The sequence below is a fragment of the Haemaphysalis longicornis genome, unplaced genomic scaffold (genome assembly GCF_048455015.1).
Source record: "Haemaphysalis longicornis isolate Haplotype H1 unplaced genomic scaffold, Haemaphysalis longicornis Haplotype H1 scaffold_8, whole genome shotgun sequence".
Taxonomy (NCBI): domain Eukaryota; kingdom Metazoa; phylum Arthropoda; class Arachnida; order Ixodida; family Ixodidae; genus Haemaphysalis; species Haemaphysalis longicornis.
This window is the reverse complement of record NW_027526445.1, coordinates 191,640,710-191,663,876: the sequence shown is the minus strand read 5'-3', so window position 1 is coordinate 191,663,876 and position 23,167 is coordinate 191,640,710. Positions and strand designations below refer to the sequence as shown.

General features: G+C 50.2%; 2 protein-coding genes across 2 annotated transcripts; one reads left to right on the top strand and one right to left on the bottom strand.

The window, feature by feature from the left end:
- Positions 1-8,803: 8,803 nt before the first annotated feature.
- LOC144149834 (uncharacterized) lies at positions 8,804-12,118 on the bottom strand. Its single transcript, XM_077681515.1, is given in 3 exon segments — positions 8,804-11,032; positions 11,035-11,769; positions 11,962-12,118. Coding segments are annotated over 3 exon segments (2,868 nt in total). The 3' UTR covers positions 8,804-9,056.
- A 2,849-nt stretch (positions 12,119-14,967) lies between these two features.
- On the top strand, positions 14,968-21,322 carry LOC144149818 (uncharacterized). The gene has a single exon (XM_077681477.1). The coding sequence runs from the start codon at positions 16,020-16,022 to the stop codon at positions 19,839-19,841; it is 3,822 nt and encodes a 1,273-aa protein (XP_077537603.1). The 5' UTR covers positions 14,968-16,019; the 3' UTR covers positions 19,842-21,322.
- The last annotated feature ends 1,845 nt before the right edge of the window (positions 21,323-23,167 follow it).

Below are 23,167 nucleotides of genomic sequence, written 5' to 3'. Positions count from 1 at the left end.
TTGACTAGAGATCTTGAGTGCTTATGAGAGGCATTTTGACCTTTGAACGGGTTGCCTCCGGGGTTGCCCAATGATCACTTGGACTTTGCCAGTGATTGATTGGGCCACTGGTCCAGGGGGTCACCCACAAGAACATGGTTTTCTTGGGGTCTTAGCGCGGCCTCTGCAAACCTTTTCCCCTCCCTTAGATTCGACGGAATCGACAGGAAGGTAGATTTTGTGGAATTTCATCGTTTATTTTCTCTACCATATTTTAATATATCTTTAGGAGTTTTGAGTTCGTGATAATATCAGCCTTGGAGCACGGAATTTCTTTCTTTTTTAGTCTTTCTTTAAGTTTATTTCTGTATTGAAAAGTTATTATACATGATGTTAGATAATGGTCAAAGTCTTGGGCTGGTTCGCCACATTTGCATAAGTCAGAGTTTGATATTTTAAATCGTTTAAGGTAAAACCGGAATCTCCCATGTCCCGTTACAGCTTGCGTAGAAAAATAATTTGTTGGGAGGTTATCTGTTAATTCTCTTACGTTGTTTATCCATTTATATGTTTGTGATTATTTGCCTTCTTTCTGTCATTCTATATTCCAATTCTTTGTGGCTGTGTTGTAAAGCTCTTTTTTAATAAACCTTTTAGTTATCGGGCGATCTATTTCTTTTCCTTTAATTCTGGCCTTATTTGCTAATTCATCAGCAATCTCATTGCCTAATATTCCTGAATGTCCCTTAACATAAGTCAGAGTTACTTTATGTGAGCTGTTGAGGTTTTTTATTTCTCTTTTAAGGTTGACTATAAAGGGATTGGTTGATATAGGACTGTTTAGACCTTGTAATGTTGAAAGACTGTCGGTTAGTATTTGATAGTGAAAATTGGATTGATTTTGTTTAATGTATTGCAATGCTCTTGCAATCGCTAGTAACTCGGCAATAAAGTTATTGCTGTGTTCTGGGAGTTTATACATCTCTTGATGAACAATTTTATTTGAATGGTTTAGTACGACGAAGGATGCTCCAACTTGGGTGTTCACCTGTGAACCATCAGTATATATGTAGTAGTCTGATGGATGAATTTCTTTATGGTATTCTATTTTAGTATAGTTTGCTGGATGCTCTTTCCAGAGGTTGGCTTTAACAACTATGTTATCCAGTTGAAACTGTTTGTTTTCCATGAAAATGGTTTATTGTTATTCAATATTTCAAACATTTTGTTTTCTTTCTCAATTGTGTATTTTATTGGAATTACATTATTTATCACGTTTAGAGCTTGATTTGAGACCGTTCTGAAGGATTTACAGATTTTTAACATGGGAATTCGTTGAATAGACTTGAGCTTTTTTTCTTGTATTGCTTTACCTGTTAAAGTTGTCCATATTGGTGATCCATACAGAATCATCCGTTCTATTCCATGAATATATATATCTCTTAGTTGTTTGGGGGAAATACCCCATGTGTTTCCCGAAAATTTTGACAAGTTAAAAGTCAGTTTTTCTATTTTGTTTTTGACATAATCTAAATGCTCCATGAAAGATAACTTCTGATCAAATATTATTCCTAGAAGTTTCAGTTGTTTTACAAGATTTACTTTATGCGTTCCATGTTTAATTATTGGTGGTCTTTTTTGGTAATGTTCGCCTATTAGTAGTGCTTCACTTTTGGTAGGGTTGAAAGGGACTTTGTTTGAGTTAGACCATTGGAAGACGTTTGTCACGAGTTGAGCAATTACAGTTTTGCCATGAAAAAAGAAAGAAAGAAAATTAGATCGAAGAAGAGATAGACAAAGCACACACACGCAAAAAAGGGGGTTCTGGAGGCTAACAGAATATAACATTCATATTTCGCTACTCCATCCATTTTGAATATCCGTACCTTATCTATAGGAATTCACATAGTATTAAAAATACATATTTCTTTTTTAACTGTCATTTATATATTTTATAAGTCACTTTCTTTTACTGGGGTGGGAGGGATACTGATCTTTCTTTTATTTTACCAGGTAGACCAGAAAGCAACCTGACATTTCTCTTAGATATTTATGGATCAAGACAGGTCAAGCCAACCGCACCACAAGAATGAAGACTTCGATTGAAGATTACAATTGAAGACCATACAGTTTTCCAAAAAGAAAACAAACGCCGCCATTTCCCCCGTTCCCTTGGCCGGTTTTGCTGATGGTACCTTTCCTTTTCTTTTTTTTCCCATAAAATACATTTTTCCCTCTTTTTTTATTTTACTATTGAATTAAGCCTGTCATACCTAGTGGCGCAGGCTGAGGCATGTTATTTTTATTTCCTTTTCACTTTGCCTCAAAATATCCTTGTCCTTGTCTGTCTGTCTGTCTGTCTGTCTGTCTGTCTGTCTGTCTGTCTGTCTGTCTGTCGATTCAGCCACCGGGCCAAAAGTTAGAATTATATGTGAACAAGTCGTTTTATACGCCAGCTACTGAATCATATAAAATACTTAATACTCAGCAGCATTAAACAGGACGACGGAATCAGACAGCTAGAGAAATAGTGCGAGCGCGGGTTTCAAAGCCGGAGACAGATGCATTAGTCAAGCTTCAATTGCTTTATCGCCAAAAGAGATTGCTTGGTTGGAAGCTCGTGGCTTGAGACGGTGGAGAAAACAATGTGTAGTGCGATATCAAATTTGTTTTTCCTAGCTTTTTCCTGCTTTTGGTTTGTGTCGCTTAGTTTGATTGCTTTTTATGTACTCCGTTGTTATACATACGTGCTTTCTTCAATGAACCAATAGTTGAAAGTGAGCGCTTTGTCCGTGTGCATCCTTAATTCTGTCCGTCGTCCTTCTTTTCGATGTACATCCCCTCAAGGATGATCGACCCAACTAGCCCAACGACGTACCTTATTCGTCAGCATTGTTCTGCTAAAATAAGACATTAGGGATATTTGAAGCACAACATAAATGAACGCTCTTTTGATTAAAAATATGCGTGGGCGAATTCTTTGCAATAGCAAACAAGAAAAACGCGTTCAAAACAATACTTTAACTGTGAAATACAGAGAGGGCTCACTCTGGGGCCTTGGGCTGGTGGCCCGAGCGCCAAGACGATCAGTAACAAAAGTTCCCAACAGACGACGCGCCAGCAGAGCGAACGCGGGAAAATTGAATTGAATTCAGCACGCCTGCATTTCGGGGAAGGCGGGAGACTGGAGGGCGAGAGCGTGATGGGTGGGCGGGAAAGGGAGGAGGGGCAGTCACGTGGCAGGGGCGGCTGAAGACAACCGTCTTTCGACGAGAGTCTGCGATTGTGCAGCGAATCATAGGCGAGCAGATAGGCAGCCGATTTCCTTTCTAGTATACCGTGTTAGAGCCGGGGAAAAAAATTAGCAGTGGCTTAGCTCGGCTATGCCAGGATATGCGTACCGTGAGCTAAGGTTCATCTGGTTATTCTTAGCTTTCCTGGTTGTCTAGGATTAGCTTGATTATCATGCTTACTGCTGCTTCAATGACACACACACGGTATATGCACCATGTGACGCATGTATATTCATCAAGCGGCTCCGGCGCAGCGTCACCCATCGCCCCAGAGCTAAGCTGGTTCCACAGGCGCACGCCCGTGTTGCTGCGACGCACGAGCCATCGGTTGCACACCCGGCAACCCCTCGCATGATCATCAAGTGGACCGGGCACCACGTGCGGAACGGAGGTCGGCGGAGACGCTAGACGCGTGAGGTGTGTGAGAGCCGCAGGGCAGCGACCAACGTTCTGTGTACCATGTGACGTCACTGCTCCTCGCGCATGCGGAGCACGGCTCTCCAGGAGCCACGCGAAACTGCTCAGCCTCGGCCAGTGTAGGGTATACAAAAATAGCCCGACGTAATTTCGGAACCTGCGGGCTCAATGCATACTCGGACACGTTAGCACAAGAACTGGTAGCTGGGCCTCCAACTTACGTTGTTACCGTAATGCAATTACATTGATCCTCCTAAGGCTTGACGTTGGGCTAGTTGGGTGCACATTATTCACACTAAAAACAGCGCAGGAACGAGGACGGAAGAAGTGACAAACTATAGCGCTAACGAACAACTGAAGTACGATTTATTACGTGGAAAAACCAGTGGCTGCAAGCATGCGCTCGCGATCAAGGATAAGATATCACTCCAAGTATGCAATGGAAGCTTACATCAAGGATAAAACAATCAGACTTGGTGTCAAGCTATCTGGTACAAGTGAGGTTCAACTGGCTAGTTATGCCACCTCTCTTTCCACGCATTGGAGCACGCATTGGGAAATATTGGAGGCCTCACTGATTGGCATTCGAGGGGAACAATGCGTGAGCACGCCATCAATTGCCCTTTTGGAAAGAGAGGTGGCATAACTAGCCAGTTGAACCTCACTTGTACAAGTGAGCTAGCTTGACACCAAGTCTGATTGTTTTATCCTTGATGTAAGCTTCCATTGCATACTTGGAGTGATATCTTATCCTTGATCGCGAGCGCATGCTTGCAGCCACTGGTTTTCCGTGTAATAAATCGTACTTCAGTTGTTCGTCAGCGCTCTAGTTTGTCACTTCTTCCGTCCTCGTTCCTGCGCTGTTTTCAGTGTGAACATTGATCCTCTCGCGGGCAGAGCCCTGCCCTACACTCCTGAAATTATAATGGCTGCCTTCAGAGCGGAAGTGAACTTGAAAGTGAGCTGCCGGTCCCCGAGTTGGCATATGGGGATCTGCCCCGTTTACTACCGTGAAATGCTTTTTTTTTTTTACATATATTTTTAAATGTACCTCAGTACCTGTCAAGTTCGTACGTGCGCGGCGAACACTACTGGGGTAAGGACGCGTTTCGCACCGGGACAACAGTGTCGATTTGGTCTCGTTGTGAAGGGCGTTCGTTTTGTGCTCGTATACTCTCTCGCTCGTATACTCTGCGTGGTGACTTTTCGTTACGGCGCTCGCCAAAATATACGAGGTTCTTGCTACAACACTGTTGTCGGCTTCTCTTAAGCCTATCAGCAATCAGACATATCTAGCAGTGGTGAGGGTGGACTGCGTCAGACAAGCACCTTTTTACGACAGATATTTTCACTGTTTTAGCGAATGCAATGATAACAGATCTCGCCGAACATGAGGCTCATCTTCTCGGCCACATGAGAAAGTAGAATTATTTCACCATGCGAAGCAATCGCCACTGCAATTCGGATCCCGCTCCCACACCATTAGCGTTCCAGAACACTCAATCTTCCCTCGAATCGCCAATACATCAACTGAGAAATGGAACGTCGCGCTGACCAGCCCGAACATGGACGGCCAGCTTTTGCTTATACCAGCGTTTGAGCCTCGGCGCAAAACTCTGGTGACTTGGACCTGAAGAAAACATTTCTTCTATGGCGGTAAATGGTATTCCTCCTCCACATTCATATCATCCACTTGTCGCTGTGAAACGACGAGCTGTTCCTCCAGAAACCTATGACTGTCCGGCCGCCCCGGTCTCATTTAAATCGTAAGCATGCCCGCTTCCCCGGCCTTTAGGCTGTAGGACTATATTTATAATTGTTTCTATGAATCATTTTTCACCAGAGCATCAGGCAGTAAATTCGAGTAGATGATATCATAGTTCATATAAAGAAAAACAAATGGGCAGGCTATGTATGCAGTCGAAATGACGACCAGCTAGGGCAACAGAGTTGGTACAGAGAGACGGAATAAGGAAACTCGGGGGCAAGGAACAGCGCAGGACAGGTGTGATTGGAGGTCAATGGGAGAGGCCTTCGCCCTGCAGTGGGCCTGGGTAGGCTGATGGGGAGATTATAATGATTATGATGATTTTAAAAGTGACAGAAGCAGTGGCCAATACCCCTGGATATGTGACTGCAATCCTTGGGACAAAAATTATCATCATGGTCAACAACGGCCCTGCGACCACAGTATAAGGTGAACCCTTCTCGCTTCGTTCCGCCAATCCAACAGAGCAGCGCCACGATTGTGCCGACTGCCTCTCCAGCTCCTGCCAACAGACGCCGCGAAGGTGCTTGTCGCTACGTGTGGATGGCGCGTCCGTCTGCAGGAGCCTCCTTTATTAATAGCCTTGGCTAGCCATCTTGACGGACGACACCGGGCGGTCCCAACGCCGCCCGCCTGTTCCATGGAGCTCCTCGTGGGCGAGCTCCACCAGGGAAGGCATGTGGGCAAGCCGTTCCCCGAGGAAGAAGCCGAACTGCACCGTAGCACCTGCAGGCCCCCTGACTACTCACGCAACCGGGCCATCATCGGCCGGTCGACGCTACGGGGACTGAAAGGCTCCGACATCCCCGCTGGCCCGCCGCTCGTCCTGCACAGCCTGGCGACGCTGAATGCTTGGGGCGTCGCTGAACGCCGGGCGGACCGGCTCTGGCGCTCGCTCGAAGGCGTGTGCTCATGGCGGTGCAAGCAGGCATCTGCAGATCGACGATGCTGGGCGGAGGAGCTGGAACGCACGACGCGCATGTGCTGGCACCACGAGGTGGAACTGGACAAGCACAGCTCCTACCCCGTTCCTTATCGCCGTCTTTTCTGAGGTCGGGCTCAAGGTCTCCAAGCTGGTCATCGTCCCCCCCAGCCATGTACGTGCAGGAGCACCAGCTGTGCCTATAGTACAATTTGACCGTAAGATGGATTACGTAAGGTCTGATAAGAAGTACTACGGGTACTGAATTGAGATCTTCGTGCCCTACAGAGTCCAAACTGGTATTTTGAATCGCAATCGCTGGAGTTCAGCCCGAATTAAAACCCACATTATTGCCATCGAACGAATGAATTCCGCTTCACTTGCCGAAGACTGGCGGGGATGACGTTCCGAGACGCACAAAGTGACATCCGCTTGTGCCGTGATAGTTAGTGGCATGTAGGTGCCGAGTTCTGCTGCGCCACTCGTACAGATCGAGGGGGATGGATAGGAAAAGCAGGGGTAACGAGGAATGGTAGGCTGCCCCATGCAATCTGTATAGTAACCTGTGTCCCACTCAAGTGCGTGTCGCGAGCCTTTTCATGCGTTCCCTTGCTGCGCCTGTTCGACTCTGCAGGACCGGCTGTTTCCCCTGGTAAGTATTTCCACCTGCAGGGACATCACAAGGACGGCCGGCGTATTTCAATGCGAAAGCATTAGTTGACTCTGTCAATGAAACTTCCACCGTAAAACAAAATTGGCCGAAAAAAAGGTCTACTTCTCAAAGAGAACAAAAGTAAAGCAATTGAATTAAAAAAAAAAAACGTAAATTTGGATCTTGGTGGCAAGCAGAAGTTGACGGGAACTTTGGCAGAAAACGAGCATTGCCTCATCCGTGCGCGGTTTTTTTTTTTTTTCTAACTGTGGTTCTATTACGTGTACAATTAACGACCACACAGACGCGGATTTTTGCGCATCCGTAAGCCCCCATTTCGCTTCCATGCAATAATGCGTCTTCTATGTACTCTGTACATAGGTGGTTGCCTGTACTTCTACGTAAAGACGCAGGCGGCGGCGCGTGTGCAAAACGGGTGACTGAGTGCGGCCAGTCCGCTTGTCCGAGTGATTCTCATCAAAATATAAAGAGAAAGAAGACATGGACTGAAACTATTTTAAAAGAAGTCTTTCATAATCGCCAAGCTTTCGTTTTCATAGCACGTAAGCAGACAAGTTCTCGAGTACTTTTTTTTTCCATCGTGCGCGGCGTGCTACATCACAGATTCACAGCTGGAGCTGGTTGTCCTGCTTTTGGGCGCTGAAAACTGGGGCTTGGCTGCTTTAGAAATTTCGGACTGTGTGTGCCTCACAGGAGCATTTCCCTCCGAAGCCACATAGAGTGGGTACGTTTTTTTACACATTTTTCAGTTATTTTTCGCCAGAGCATAGTTTCACAATATTTCAGAATGCGCATCCTGGCAAAAAAAGTCAGTAGACGGCAAGGGCCCTGCAAGCGCAGCCAAGACCACCGGCTGTTTTTCTCCAACAGGCATTGCCGTTTATCAGTTTATATTGTTCTCTTTTCCGTCGTCCACAGGTCATTTTGGTCAGTTATTTACTTACTCCATTAAACACGACCCTCCTTTCCAGTTCCCATCCGCAGTATTTGAGATTTTGTTTGATAATATCTTTCCCCAAGAATGCTGTTTCTTCCGGCTAATATGAATAGCAGTATTTGCCTTGCACACCAGTCCGAATACCCATCCCGCGGAGTTATTGCAAGCAGCGCTTCGCGGAAAGATGAGGAAGTTGGGGTGGGTATCCTCTCTCGGCCAATGAATTGGTCTTTTTCATGGCGTTCATTAAACTATATTCCTATTTCTTATGCAGACTTTTAAATGCAGATAATTTCACTAACTCACGATGTCACCCCCGTTGACGTCCGCAGTCGTAGTCCGCACCCCTCCCCCTACACTATATAAAAAAATAATACTATCCGGCGCCTGGTTTCGATCCCTCGACCCTGCGGGCGGAACGCAATGTACATGGTGCTCTACCCACTGCGCCACAAAGCCGACACAGAATGGGAGGCTACGAACGCGCCTTATATCCTTGACTCATTCAAACTACGTCAAGAAGCTGCTGATACAACGCATTCACTACCACCAGTTTAAATGCAGAGCATTTCAGTAACTCACGATGTCACCCGCGTTGACGTCCGTAGTCGTAGTCCGCATCGCTCCCCGTCGGCCACAGGTGCGCCCTCTCCCCCGCGTCCTCCTCGCCTTCTCTCCGCTCGCAACACCCTCTCTCGCCGCGTTCGGTTCGGGCCAACACCGACTAGATTTCAAGGCCGTAGTGCTGCCGCGGTGACGTCAGAGGGTGGGGGCCCATTTACGCCGGCGAATGCGGCGGAGAGCCAGTGTTTCGTGCACGTTTTAGCAGAACCAACGCTCCCGCGTTCGCAGTTGCTGCGGCTAAATTAGACCGAATAAAGGATTTGTGGAAAAAATCTTACTGAGCATCCTAGCATTGCTCCACGGAGTAACAAAGTACTGCATCCGGCTTGTGAAAGTTTTGATGTTCTAGCTTTACCGCCACGGCGATCGAGAGAATCAGACGAATGATTTCAACATCTTGATCATCAAGTACGATTTATTCTGGGGAGAAAACCACACCCATTCTACTTTTTGCTCAGTGTTTGAAGCTTCCTTTTCTTCGATTTTTCACTGGCGTCACGAATGTCATCATTCATTCTGGAGCAGAAGTTTTTCAGCAAAATGTTCGAACTGCACCACAAAATGTACTTAAGGACAATCTCCTTCGTGTGTCCAGCATCACATGTACATCCATCGAAATCAGATGGGTCCTCAGTGAGTAGATCCACAGTGAGATCTGTCGCCACTTGACGCTGATTGGGAATGGTTAAGAAGTCGTCTCGTCTTGACAATTCCTCAACGACTGCGTAGCTGTTGACAGCAAATATTGAGGGATGTACGAGTCCTCCTCGGTCAAGCTCCTTCACAAGGTCGTAGTTGGGATCCTCCACGGAGACAGTGACTTCCTTGTCAATGGTTAAGATGTCCCTGCACTTCTCGCATTTCAGCCTTCTCAAGGTGGAGTAAACGGAGTATCCTGCCACGTACACCAATACCGGAATGATGTCCTTCATCTTAGACAAGGTGTCTTGCGTGACAACCACATTGTAGTTAGCGCGTGCTGCACCCTCGTCTCGGTCAAGGTCTTCCCACTGCTCGTCTCTGTGACTCTCGTGCTGGGAAGGTTTACTGACAGTCGGCAGCGTGCTTTGCAAACGCATCTTGTTTTCGCCCTCGTAGATTTGTCGTATGGACACGTGGTACTGCGAGCCTGCGAGTTGCCTGTATTTCCCAAAGCGGTCTTCCAGGCTGTCGGTTTGGATCTTGCCAAACAGGACGTAGAGCATGTTGAGCTCGGTGAAGCAGTGCCTGGCAATTTCCACGAGTCCATGAGTTGTTTGGTGGAGAGCAGCGTGAGTTTTCTTGGTCAACTTGCCGCTGTCGTACTGCGCAGTTCGATTCTTCCACTCGTCCAGCCAGTCCAAAAGGTTGTATAGGAAGTCCACTTGCGGGTCATCTAGAGAAGACACCGGGCTTTGGAGCTCATCCCTCAGCCTTTTCCCCTTGCATGGTGTCTGGACATTCACAATCCTCCACCACGTCAGCACAATATCAATGAAAGCCGCGGTTCCCTCAACAAACTGAAGGTTGTGCTTCGATTGAAGGGCTCGCAGGGCGGGAGGGAGGGAGTTGTGGAATATCTGCAGCGCAAGTTTTACATTTTGTTTTTCAATGTCCGTCGGAAAGAGCCCTTTCCGAGTCAGCGTGTGAGCATGCCTGAGTAGCTGACCAACCTCAGCGTTGTACACATCTCTGATGGCTTGAAATGATGCCGTCAACATGCGCCGCTCGGTTGTGTGTTCTGAATCCATCTCGGAAAAAAAAAAGCACCGCTGGTCATTACTTTGCTTCAGCCAGTTGTTTCGGATGCACTTCAAAATATGAACTGGGTCTATCACAAAAAACAATGGCCTTGCAGGATCACACGGATGCTCATAAACAAAGCGAGTATCCGAAGACGAGCAAGTTGGAGAAGACAGATCAAAATGCTCCATAGCTTTCCTGTTGATTTTGTTGTTGTCGGTTACAACGCATACAACTTTGTAGCCAATCTTCTCCAAACCAAAAATGACTTCTTTCAGCATTTCGTGCATGAACTTCCCGTCTGCAGAGCGGACAGGCACTATATGGGCTACCTCGTTCAATTTTGACGTGAGGCTCTGAACCATAAAAACAAGAGCGCTGTTTGCCGCCTCTGGTGAGTTGTGCGCAATGCCAGCGATGTTTCCGCCTTTGTACTCAAGAAAAGGCTTCATGTGGATTTCGTCCACCATTAGCGTAACAACGCGTTGGCGATCGTCCAGGTCCGATATCCTCTTCGCCATGTATCTCAGAAAGGTAGACGGCTGGTGCTCAAGCTGAGGGTCCATTTTGTATGACGAGCATACTGATCGGATGGTTACAGGATACGGAAGAATGATATGTCCGGAGCTGCGGATGTACCGGTAAGCGTGAGGCGAAATGGTAAAAAGTAGGCAGGCGAACACGGTGACGTCGGCAAGTAGCGTCTTCGCACCTTTTTCTCGGACAAAAGGTTGAGCTGCTCAATCAAAAACTTGACTGTGTGGACATCGTCCTCTTCTTCCTTTTCACACAGCTTGGCAAGCAGCGCACGCACAATTTCTACAGTATCTCCCTTCGAGGTGGTAGCTGTCGAAATCAGGTCGCGGTCCCATTTCTCAATAGCCTCAAGGGCCTCCATAACTTCTCTCTTCCCTGAAGCTACATCGGGAATCGAGATGTTACGTCCGAGCTTCTGAGTCGGGGCCTTCAAATAATGAAAGACTATGCTCAAATCCGGCTTGATCGTGAAGGAATATTTAATGCTCGGGGCATCCTCGTCAACGATGTGCAGCAGGATGAGGCGTTCGTTCGCTTCTATTGCGTGCCAGAAAGCCGACGAATTGCATCTCACGTAGTCCGCCAGGTCTTTGAGCGACTGAATTCTGTCCTCTTCAACTTCATGTTGAAATGTCTCGGCTGATTGCTGAAGAGCTTTTTGCAGTGCGCTTGACTCCAGGCGCAATCGTTTTGCCTCGGGAGCTTCTCGCGCGCTGCGCTGTGAGGTCAGATACTTGGGGCAGTCGGGGAATATCGTCGGAATTGCCCCTGGGAGTAGGCGCGCATGCGGCAAGGGGGCAGTGACTGCTCGCCCAGTCGAGTCGTCTGTATACGATGTTTCGGTTGTGATGTCTTCCGGGTGGAAGTGAAGCTCACAGAAATGAAGAAAAACATAGTCTTCGCGTAAGTAACTAAAACGTTTTGTGGCTAGTGCTTTACACCTCTACTTTAAATTTTAATCGTTAGCAGTACTGCTGAGCTTGTGCCTAGCAAATAAATATTCGAAAATTGGTAATGCCTCTCTAATAACTGCAGCGCATCTTTCCCTGGACGGAATATGCAAAAAAAAAAAAAAAACTGAAGAACTACTCACCCTCGTGTTCTCTGTTGGTAGGTAGTTTTCCCGCGGTATAGCGCGAATCCATATTTGACGCAACTCTTCGTCTTTCGGGAATCGGAATATCCGTACTTTGGAACCGTTCTTGTAGTTCCCGCGACAACGAGGTACACAACACTTGTTCGGCATGACGCACTCACGTGTTCAAACACACACACATAGTCAAGGAAGAAAGGCTCTACGCCCAAATGCGCAACAAAGTCACAGTGTCGCACACGCGCTGATGCACATATCCACGTTCAGTATGCTGACTTCGTAGCTAAACAGTGGCCAAAGCAACGAGGGAACGAACTGTGTGGATCGGAATGTAAAACTATCGCAGCAGCAACCACAGCCCGGCGCCGGACGAACTAGCAACTCTTGCACGAACGGACCAGCACCGGGTGACGTCTCAGCCCGCTACATAGTTAAAAAAATTCCTTGCACGAGTGACGTTGTGCAGCACTTGTAAACTTTGTTGCAGTTTCTTTACATAAGTCAACACGTTACATAACTCCACCAGAACACGTTTTTTTTTTTTAATTTAAAAAATAGTTCGTGACACAAGTTACTGCGCCAGAGATGCTCTTTGAAGCTTCCCTCAAAGGGAGCGGTTTTTCGCACCACCCCCACTGATCTCTGCGCATGCGCCGCGTTGCTATGGCAACGGAGGCGCGTCGCCTGCGTCGTCGGCTTCCTTTCCGCCGCGGCTGCGCACCGCGGCGCCGAAGTCAAACGGGAGCGCGCGGCGCGCTGGTCGTCGATGCGCGCCGTCGGCAACGAGAAGCGTGTAGCCGCGTATGCGATCGCGATGGAAACAAAAACAAAAGCAAAAAAGAAAAAAAAAGGAAAGAAAGGAAGAAGATTCGAACGCGGAGATGGAGGCATTGGGCACATTTTACTCAGCCTAGCGATGAACAGCTGATCTCACGATTCGTCTCGTATTTCGAAATGCGCTGGTTGTGACTAAGCTAATCGGCGCTAGCATGGGCTTTCATTGCGATGGTCACTTGATAAAATCGGCGCCCTTGGCTGTGCATCCCATCCTTGTAGCGCCTGTTCCAGAACTGTTTACGCAAATTATCAACTTTTGTAAGCTGTGTATTTGATGTGATTCCTGCTTTGTCGGGGGCGATGCTAGTCTCGTACGTGTTGCTCAATCTTTTTGTTGTTGTCGACGAATTTGTTATATTGACCCTCATGTGCTGGGCCTAAATAGAGGCCTGCTTTACAAACAAACGAACAAATGCACAAACAAACAAATAAACAATCAAATAAACAATCAAATAAACAAATAAATAAATAAAAATAAATAATATATTGATTACTAACTCTTTATTAAAGACCCGAATGAGAAGGGCAAAGGCTACGCGCAACGGCAGGGTTGAAAGCCTTCCGCGCGCGCAGTGGTTTCTTTTTTTTTTTTTTCATTAGGCCGGGAAAGATGAACCACGTAATGAAAGAAGCTTCATCCCGTGGTTGTTTTTCGGCTCTTTCATAGCCCCACAAAGCAGAATTCGGCAGCAAGTAACGCGAACGCTCTCAAGCAGACGCATTCATGCACAGCGCAAGTTTACATCATGCATTTAAAGTTGCCAAAAATTACGCAATAATAAAAATATAATACACGTGCCGTCATTGCGTAGAAAACGGCAGGGCGTCTTAAACATTTCTTTTGTTCGGGCCCTGATCGTTTGATATGGATTATGCCATTCTTCAATGACAAAGGGAGACTGGTTATAGCACAGGATCCATGAATCATTCATTTATTAAAAAAAAAACAAAGCACAGGACATATTTATTACGTGCAATAATTAACACCAGTTTTGTTGAATATACACGTATGTGGACACAGTGTAGGAAAACATATCAAAATAGGAAACTGCTCCTGACTCGAAATTGCTAAACCAGAACAGAGTGTACTAAACCAGAACGAGAGCGTAGATCAGGGGTCTCAAACACGCGGCCAGCGGACCCTTTTATTGCGGCCAGCGCCCCCCCCCCATGAGTGTCTTGGTTCATTTATTTATGTTTTTTAAGCGAATGCGTGAGTGCGCGCCCTGCTTGTGTAGCCAAGGACGCAAGTGGCCAGAGACTGCTCGAAAACGCGTGGATATTGTCTTTCACGTCTTCGCGTTACCAGAGCGGACACCCCTCTTTTCCGGAGGCCCCACGATTCAGGCGCCGGTAAGTCGGGTGCACAATGGTCACAAGCAACTGCGACTTGTGGATCGAGCACTCTACAGTGCGCACAGGGCTGGGCGAGCACAGGCCGCGGAGAAACTGCCCGCAGCGTTTTATGACCCTGCGAACGGGGCGGCACGTCACTAATGAGAAGACGGCGGCTTGTCCGGAGTTTTCCAGGCTTCCGCGAAAGCGCGAAGGTTTCCGGGTGTTGTATGGTGTTTGTGGATATTTGCTTTCCGGTTCGTCTTTGTGTCAAATACTTTCACTGCGCTGCAGCTGTAGCGAAAAGGACGCAGCCGCACGCCGGACTCTAGGTTCGGGCTCTAAAATGCACCCACGTGCGTTTAGGGGCGTGTCGCAGCGTTATTTATGGCCTGGGAGAGAGTGGCATCTCGCTGCTGAGGAAAAGACTGCACATTGCCCTTCAAAACTGTGCACTTCCAGACATCAAACGCCACATATCTGTTGGCGTGCGCTAAATTGAGACGCCAAACCAAGCGCCTATCCTCCGACTCGCAAGCTGTTGACAGCACTGTGGATGGTAACGGCGCCCCAAGCCAATCATGATAGAGCGCACTATATAATTGTGCTCCTACGTGCCTGTCGCCTCCGTAAATGTGACAGGTGTCTTTTTGACTTTTTTTTTTTTGGACCGTCTGCAAACAGCGAAGCTTTCTGCTGTGGAAGTCTAGCGAGCCACAATGTCGTTGTCCAAGCAGTCTGCAAAACGCAATGAGGAAGACGAGATGCTCATCTCGTCTTCCTCATTGCGTTTTGCACCTCAAGGTGCTTTCAGGAGCGATGGGAACTTTCTTATTTCTTCACGGAATCAAGAGACAAGGTGTTGTGCTTCGTCTGCCACCAGACTGTGGCTGTGCCGAAGGAGTACAATGTTCGACGCCACTTCATGTCTTGCCATCACGAGAAGTATGGTGCTCTTACTGGCAACGTTCGCGAGCACACCGTGACTCAACTGAAGGCGGCGTTGGGAAAGCAGCAAAACCTGTTCAAAAAGGCTGCCAAAGCAAGCGACGAAACGGTAAGGGCAAGCTTCGTCATTTCTGAGCTTATCGCCAAATCATCCAAGCCCTTCACTGAAGATCTGTTCGTGAAGCAGTGCCTGCTCGGAGTCGCTGATGCTACCTGTCCCAGCATGCAAAAGACATTCGAGAAAATAAGCCTCTCTCCAAACACAGTCGCCCAGATATAATTAACGAGATCAGTGGAGACATTGAAAAAGGATTAATCAACCGATGCCACGAGTTTGAAGCATTCTCTATTGCAGTTGACGAAAGCACTGAGATAGTGAGATCAGCTGTTCATTGCTAGGCTGAGAAAAATGTGCCCAATGCCTCGATCTCCGCGTTCGAATCTTCTTCTTTTCTTTCTTTGTTTTGCTTTTGTTTTTGTTTCCATCGTGATCGCATACGCGGCTACACGCTTCTCGTTGCCTACGGCGCGCATCGACGAGCGGAGCGCCGCGCGCTCCCGTTTGAGTTTGGCGCGGCTCTAGTTCACTCTAGCCAGCCGCGTCGGAGTGGAAGCAGACGACGCAGGCGACGCGCCTCCATTGCCATAGCAACGCGGCGCATGCGCAGAGAGCAGTGGGGGTGAGATCAAGTGCGAAAAACCGCAAGAAACCGCTGCCTCCCTCAAACGGTCGCTCCGCCGGCCGCGGCGGTAATCCGGCGTCAGGAATGCGCTGCGGGGCGGCGCGGCCGCTCAAAGTCTCTCCAGCCATGGAGGAAAGAAAAGTTTACTCCAGCCAACACCGACTCCAGCCCCGCTGACCCCTTTCCTCCGTCATAGCCGCGGCAGAGGGTTCACGGCACGGTTTCACGTTTCACCATCGACTTCATCGACAATGTCTACGCTGGAAGAGAAGGCGGCGCGGCGGCGTGCTGCGGATGCTGAGCGCAAGCGCCGCAAGCGAGCCGCCGACGCCGAACTTCGCCAGCGAGAAGCCGCAGCCATTCGTGAACGTCGGGCGGCGGATGCAACGCTGCGAGAACGTGAAGCGGCATCCGTTCGTGAACGCCGAGCCGCCAAAAGCGAACTTCGGCAGCGAAAAGCGGCGGTCGCTCGTGAACGTCGGGCGGCGGATCCAACGCTGCGAGAACGTGACACTGCATCGAAACGCCGACGTCGAGCCGACAACGACGACGTTCGCGAACGCGAAACCGCCGCTAAACGCCAGCGCCGAGAAGCGGATCCGGGCATGCGGCAACGAGAGGCGGCAGCAGCGCGTGCTCGTCGACTCGCAAATCCGGAGGCTGCCGCTGCTCGAAGTGCGCTTCGTCGGGCGGATCCCAGCGTACGTCAACGAGAAGCCGAAGCCGAACGTCGTCGTCTGGAAGCGGACCCGGAGGCCGTTCGCGCGCGCCAGCGACAGGCCCAGGCGCGCTTCCGTGAGCGAGGCGGCGCCGACGCCCGCTTCAAGCGGGAATTCCTCGACCGCAGCTTCGGCCACAGCTGCGCCGTCTGCGACCGACTCTGGTTCGGCAACAACCTCACCACAGTCGGGAACATCCGGAACGCTACGCACCAGAACAACTGCCTGCGGGTTCTTTGGAGTGCGTTCGTTCTGGACGCGGAGGGCGCGGCTGCAGCTGCGGTCGTTGTCGGTGGCGGCGCCGGGTCGGCTGCTGGCGCGGCTGACAACGTCTACGACAACGCCAACGTCAACGACGGCGGCTTCGGCGGGTTCGTCGCCGCCAACAACGACAATGGCAACAACGACAACAGCACCGTTGTCGTCCAGCGGGTGATCGACGTCGTGGACAGCATCGACGACGTGACGGACGCCGCAGCGTTGGAGCGGTTCCGCACGTTCGTCGTGTGCAACTCCTGCAAGGACTCGATGATCCGCGGCGTCGTCCCCAGCATGTGCGTCGCCTACGGCTACAGGTACGGGCCGCGTCCTGTGGGTTTACCCGAGTTGAACGCGGTGGAGGAGCGGCTGATCGCGCCTAGGCTGCCCTTCATGAGCATTCGTCGTTTGACTCGGGCGACGGGGCAGTACGGCATCCGTGGGCAAGTTGTGAACGTTCCCATCGAAGTGCCCGCCTTGGTGCTGTCGCTGCCCCGTCGGGTCACGGAGGACGCGGCGATCGACGTGAACATCGAGCGTCGACTGATGAGCCCGGCGACGTACAAGCGCGGCCTGGTCAAGCGCGGCAACATTCTGGCGTGGCTCAAGTACCTCGAGACGACCGAGCTGTACCGCGAGGTCGGGGTCACGTTGGACTGGGCTCGCTTGAACGAGTTGGAGGACGACGACGACCACGGTGCCGGCGGCGGCGGCGACAACAACGAGCACGTGGAGGAGCTCCCCGAGGACGTGGACATCGACGACCCGGTGGAGCTGAGCAAGCTGCTGCACGCGATGGAGCGCACGGTCGTGTACGACGACGAGGCCATGCACGCCGCACCGCCGCCGTCGTCGGACGAGGCGCTTGCGAAATCGGCTGCGGCGGCGGCGGCATCGGCGACGGTCGAAGAGGACGTGGTGGCGCGCAGGTTGGTGGACGGCGAGTACGTGGTGGACGTTGCTCCCGGTGAGAACGTGCGGCCTCTGTCGCTGTACGTCGACGAACGCGCCGAGGAGCTCGCCTACCCCACGATCTACATGGGCGTCCGCCGTCGCATCACGTCGCCTTGTGCCACCGCGTTCTCGACCGCCAACAGCGAGATCCGCCGGACGGACCGGCGCGGCGTGCGGCCCGAACACGTCCTGTACATGGCCGTGAAAGTGATGTGGTTCAACGTCCGGGAGCGCACCATGGCGTTCCGAACCAACGCTTACACGGACTCCATCACTCGTGGGCAGCTTCTCAAGGGCGGCCAGCAGTTCCTCGACGACGTCGTGAACCGCGACATGGGGTTATTTCGCGGGATCCCAAACACCATCCAATACTGGCAGGAGCGGCGGCGCGAGCTCTTTGCGATGATCCGGCAGTTGGGCAAACCCCACGTCTTCCTGACACTCTCTGCGTCGGAAGTACACTGGGACCGGCTGCTGGAGACGTTGGAGCGGCTCCGCGTGGGCCCTGAAGGTCGCGCCCGGGTCGTGGAGGAGATGCGGTCGTGGGAACGGGTTGAACTGGTGAACGAAGACCCCGTTGCGTGCGCCATATACACCGACCGCATCTTCGACGTAATCCTCAACATCCTGCGCGATCGCCGCTGCTCGCCGTTCCGGCCGTACGTGGTTCGCGACTTCTTCAAGCGGGTCGAGTTCCAGCAGCGCAGTAGCGCCCACGTCCACACCGTGCTCTGGCTGGAGAACGCCCCCGTCGACGAGGAGCTGAGTGGCGCGGACGGCGCCATGCCCCAGACCCTGGAGATGGTTCGGACGCTGCTGACGCTCGACACGAACCTCCTCCGCCGGCCGCGCACCCAGTGCCACGCGCACACTCACACGTGCTACAAGCGCGGGCGGACTCAGTGCCGTTTTGGCGCTCCCTTCATGCCGAGCGATGAGACGCGCATCGTGGTTCCGTTCCCGCTGCCGACGGCCGTGGATGAGTCGGGTGCGCTGGCGCCGCACGAAGAGGCGGAGCGGCTTCGTCGGCAGCAACTCAAAGCCAAGTACAAAGAGATGCACCAGGGTCTGGAGCACGGCAACTTCGACAGCCTGGAGCAGTTCCTGCGCGTCTTTGACGTGGCTTCCCGCGAGCAGTACCTGGAGATCCTGCGTGCCGGCGCAACTCGACCGCACGTGCTGCACGAGAGGAGGCCCGCCCAGAAACGGGTGAACGCGTTCAACCCGTGGATCGGGCGGGTTCTGGACTCCAGCATGGATCTCCAGCTCATCCTCGACCACTACGCGTGCGCATCCTATGTGGTCGACTACGTCAACAAGGCCGACCGTGGGATGTCGCACCTGCAGCGCGCGGTGGCCGACCTGCTCAAGGAGAACCCCAACGATGAGTACCGGGAACTGCTGCGGAAACTCCAGGTGAATGTGCTGAAGGGCGTGGAGATGTCGGTGCAGGAGGCGGCGTGGTTCTTGCTGCGGAAGGAAATGTCCCGCAAGAGCCGCGACGTCGTTTACATCCCCACATGCTTCCCCGAGGAGCGCGTCCGCAAACGCAAGACGAACGAGGAGGTGAACAGGCTCCCCGTTGGGTCTACGGATGTCTGGAAACCCAACGTCATCCAGAAGTACGAGGCCCGGTGCCAGCCGGAGCTCGAGAACGTTTGCCTGGCCGACTTCGTCAGCAAGTACGTGGAGCGCCAACAGCGCACGACGACCACCGTAACCACCACCACGACGACGAGCGGTAGTAGCAGCGGCGATGGCGACGAAAAAGACCAAGTCGATGCCGACTGCGACCGCTCCACCAAGAACAAGACCGTGACGAAGGCGAAGACGATGACCCTGTACTCCCTGCGCGAGCGGCCGGTGGTGATTCGCTACCGGAACTACAACCCCGGTGAAGACGTTGCATCGTACATGCGCGAACAGGTCTTGCTCTACGTGCCATTCAGGAGCGAGGCCGTCGACGTGCTGGATGGCAACAAGTACGTTCGCCTGTACGAGGAACACGCGGAAGCCATCGAGCTCAAGCGCAGGGAGTACAACCCGGCGAACGACGACGTCGTCGTGACCGAACTCGTGCACCAACAAGAAGAGGAGGAGTTGTGGCAGCGCGCTCAGGAGGAGCTTTGCTCTTCTTTTTGACATCCTGAAACTTAAATTCGGCGCAACCTTCAGTGATGTTGCTCACGGACTCCCTTTCCGTGTGCGCGGCTCTCTCCTCGGAAATATTCAATCCTATGCTTAATAAACCTTTTTTACTCCTGCGTGCCCACTCATGTGCGGGAAATACGTCTTGATCGGCTGCCTGGCCACTGTGGATTCACCCTTATAATGAAGCCGCTGATATGTTAGCTAAAATGGCAATGGCTTCTTCCGTTTGCTTGCGTGTTGCTGCTCCATTATCACCAATAGCTGTTGGTGCAAGAGACCTCTGATTACGGGATGTACACAGTACTCCTAAACCTGAACACCTCAAATTCCGCTAGAGAAGAACTCTCTGTAAAACTTGCTTGTTCGAAGTATTTCTCATGGTGTCCCGATTCACCATGAATCTGGCAACCTCTCCCTTGTGCCACTTTTGCCGCGATATTGAATCTGATGAACATTTCTGCCTTTTTTGCCGCTGATTATCTAATCATCAAAGCTGCTGCTGCAGACTTCCATGCGACGCATGGGACTGCCACTGACTCTCCCACTGCTTTTATCTTTTTGAGACAAAGTTGGGCCACTGCTGTAGGGACGTGTGTCACGCCGTCATCTCAGTCATTTCAGAGATGACTCCACTGCCGTGCTAACTTTCACTTTGTTTTCTCACTTCCCATTCTTTCCTTTTTTTCTCTCTCTCTTGAACCTATACTGCCTAAATCCTTTATTTTGCTCCCCTTTTTTGTGATCTGCAGTTTCCAGGAGCAAAAATTTCTTTTTGGCATTCCCTCAAGTGGGGTATGCACCATTTTTATGGGGTACTGACACCAAATTTCTCGCTTTCGGTTTTTAGGACGTAAAGCAGGCACGTAGGCAGGGGGTAGGAGGGCAGCCCCCCCCCCCCCTTTTTTTTTGGAATTCGTTCAATCGGCCACAAAGTAGCGGCGTGCGCATTTAAACAAATGAAAAACAAACTTGATAATCAAGGAACTCACCAAGAACAGCTACCCAAAAACCTTTATTCGGAAATCCCCCCAATTCAGCATCCGGCCCCCCAATAAACACCACAACAGAAACACCTCACTCTCCCATATGTCCGATGCGCTAGCGAAACCGTCGCCCGTATTCTCAGAAAAGAAGGCATCCGAGTGGCTCACAAGCCTACGATCACATGTTCCTTTCCTATTGCCAAAGACCGTACAACGTGGGAGGAGGGAGCCCAAGGCACTGTATACAAATATCTTTGCACTGACTGCAACGCGAGCTACATCGGTGAAACAAAAAACCTCAGAGAAAGACTGTGAATGTCTTGTATACTTTATATGGGTATGACTGCACGACACTTTTTCATCTTTTTATCTCTTACAACCATGCCACTTGCTATCAGGCCACTAGAAATGATGGCTCGTTGAACGCAAACAATGGCCTGGTTGCGCCAACTGTAAAACACATTCTTTTTTGCATGACGTAGACTATTGCTCCGGTAAATTGTTTCCATGTAAATAATTTTTGTTCATAACGTCCATGCTGATTTCAAGGGTTCATTCGCAGCTGCGACTCTAGAAGCCATGCGGCCGCAGTGATCGCAAGAGCTCACTTTTGGTCGAACAGCAACTGTTTCAACTCGCAGTGGGAATTTGTAGTTGTGCAACAACAAAACCCAGCAGCGAGCGACCAATCGATTCTCTACCAAAAGCGAGCAACTGCGACAGGCCACTGCGATTTCTGCGACAGGACGCTTAGCATTTACAATCACCACCGTTGCGCAACTACGCATGTTGCAGGTTCAACGAATGTCTTGTACAGCTGAGGCATCACTCAAACAAAATTTCTGGGAGTGTGACGAGCAGTGCGTGTACAACGCCGTTGGGAAGTCGTTCCGGATCCACTGTCTGTTAATTTCCGTTCGTCAAATGTTTTCTACCAAGTCAAATCTCGATAATTCGAATGCAGATGGACTCAAAATTTTGTTAAATTTAAATAGATTCAACCTACAGGAAGCTAATTGAATGGAGGACCTACCTGCTGTAGCCCATATGCACTGGGCTAACACATGAGCGAGGAGTTCCAGAATATTTATTCGCACGTATTTATTTATTACGTGTCACCCGTCACTCACACAAGTAGTCACTGATGCACGGCTGCACAGGTTTACCTTGAGGCTTGCCAACAAGCCCCAGCCTATAGCATTCGTATTCCCTTGGCAAGAAAAGTATCACGCAGCATTATCCAGCACAGGTGGCTGAATTTACATGAGTCTAAGGCAAACCAAGTTTGTGCTGTTTCAATATAAAAATGCACTTGGTCGCAGAAGGTCTTGGTAGCAGATTTTAAGAATAATACTGTACCATGCTCCTATGTTGACGACTAAAAAAGAAGACAAGATGGAGAGAGACATGTACAGTTTGCGGTCTTTGACTGAACAATTTTTCTTCAGGTAGTAAAATTTATTGTATAACACCGTTTGCGCGTTAATTCAAGGCCTTGTACCTTGACAGTTCGGTCTATGTATACAGATGACATAAGTTGGCAAGTGCGTTTGTGTTTGAGGCACGGATATTCGCTTCTGCGCTACTCACAGTCACCACGGTCTCGAGCACGCGAAAACACGCGATGCAGCTGTACTCAGCACGCCAAATATCTTTTCTTACACGTCAATTTTCACAATAAAAGCAGCTCTTCATCATTTACTGTTAAGAACACTAAACGAACATATGCATACCCGCAAAAATAATCTCCGCCACCCTTTTGTAATGACAATGACACTCAATTTGAACCCTCCGATGGGATCATTGAAGGCTGCTGCAAAACCTGTGGACGTGGTTGTGGTTCAATATTCGGTTACAAGGCGGAGGCAATTTTTCGACTCGTGTAAGTTGGAGAAAAGGTGCGTATCAGTTCGGAGTAAGTCGGTGTTTCAGTTCCAGTAGCGAACCGATACGGAATGAAAAGGGTTCACTGCCATGACAATGATAAGACTGTGTTTTCGCCCGCTAAAACACAGATGACTGATGACAGATGCGTTCTCAGAGCCACCGGAGGAAAATCGAGCAGTGTCCATGTACAGCTTAGTCAGCAAGCAAACGGCGAGCTCGAAGACGACGGCAAAGTTATGCACGACTGTCGAGACAGTTGTACTGTGTGGCCGTCAAGACCTCGTGCTGAAAGGTGACAAGGAATCAGGGCATCTTTCTCTTGAGGAGCGCTTACAGAACGACGGCAACTTCAGGGCTCTCCTACGTTATAAAGCGAATGGAAGAGACACCATTTTGGCCAATCACATTTGCACAGCAGGCAGAAATGCTCTTTACTCCAGCCGGTGC

Coding starts and splice junctions, on each gene's coding strand:
- LOC144149818 (XM_077681477.1), top strand. CDS start 16,020: ATGTCTACGCTGGAAGAGAAGGCGGCGCGGCGGCGTGCTGCGGATGCT.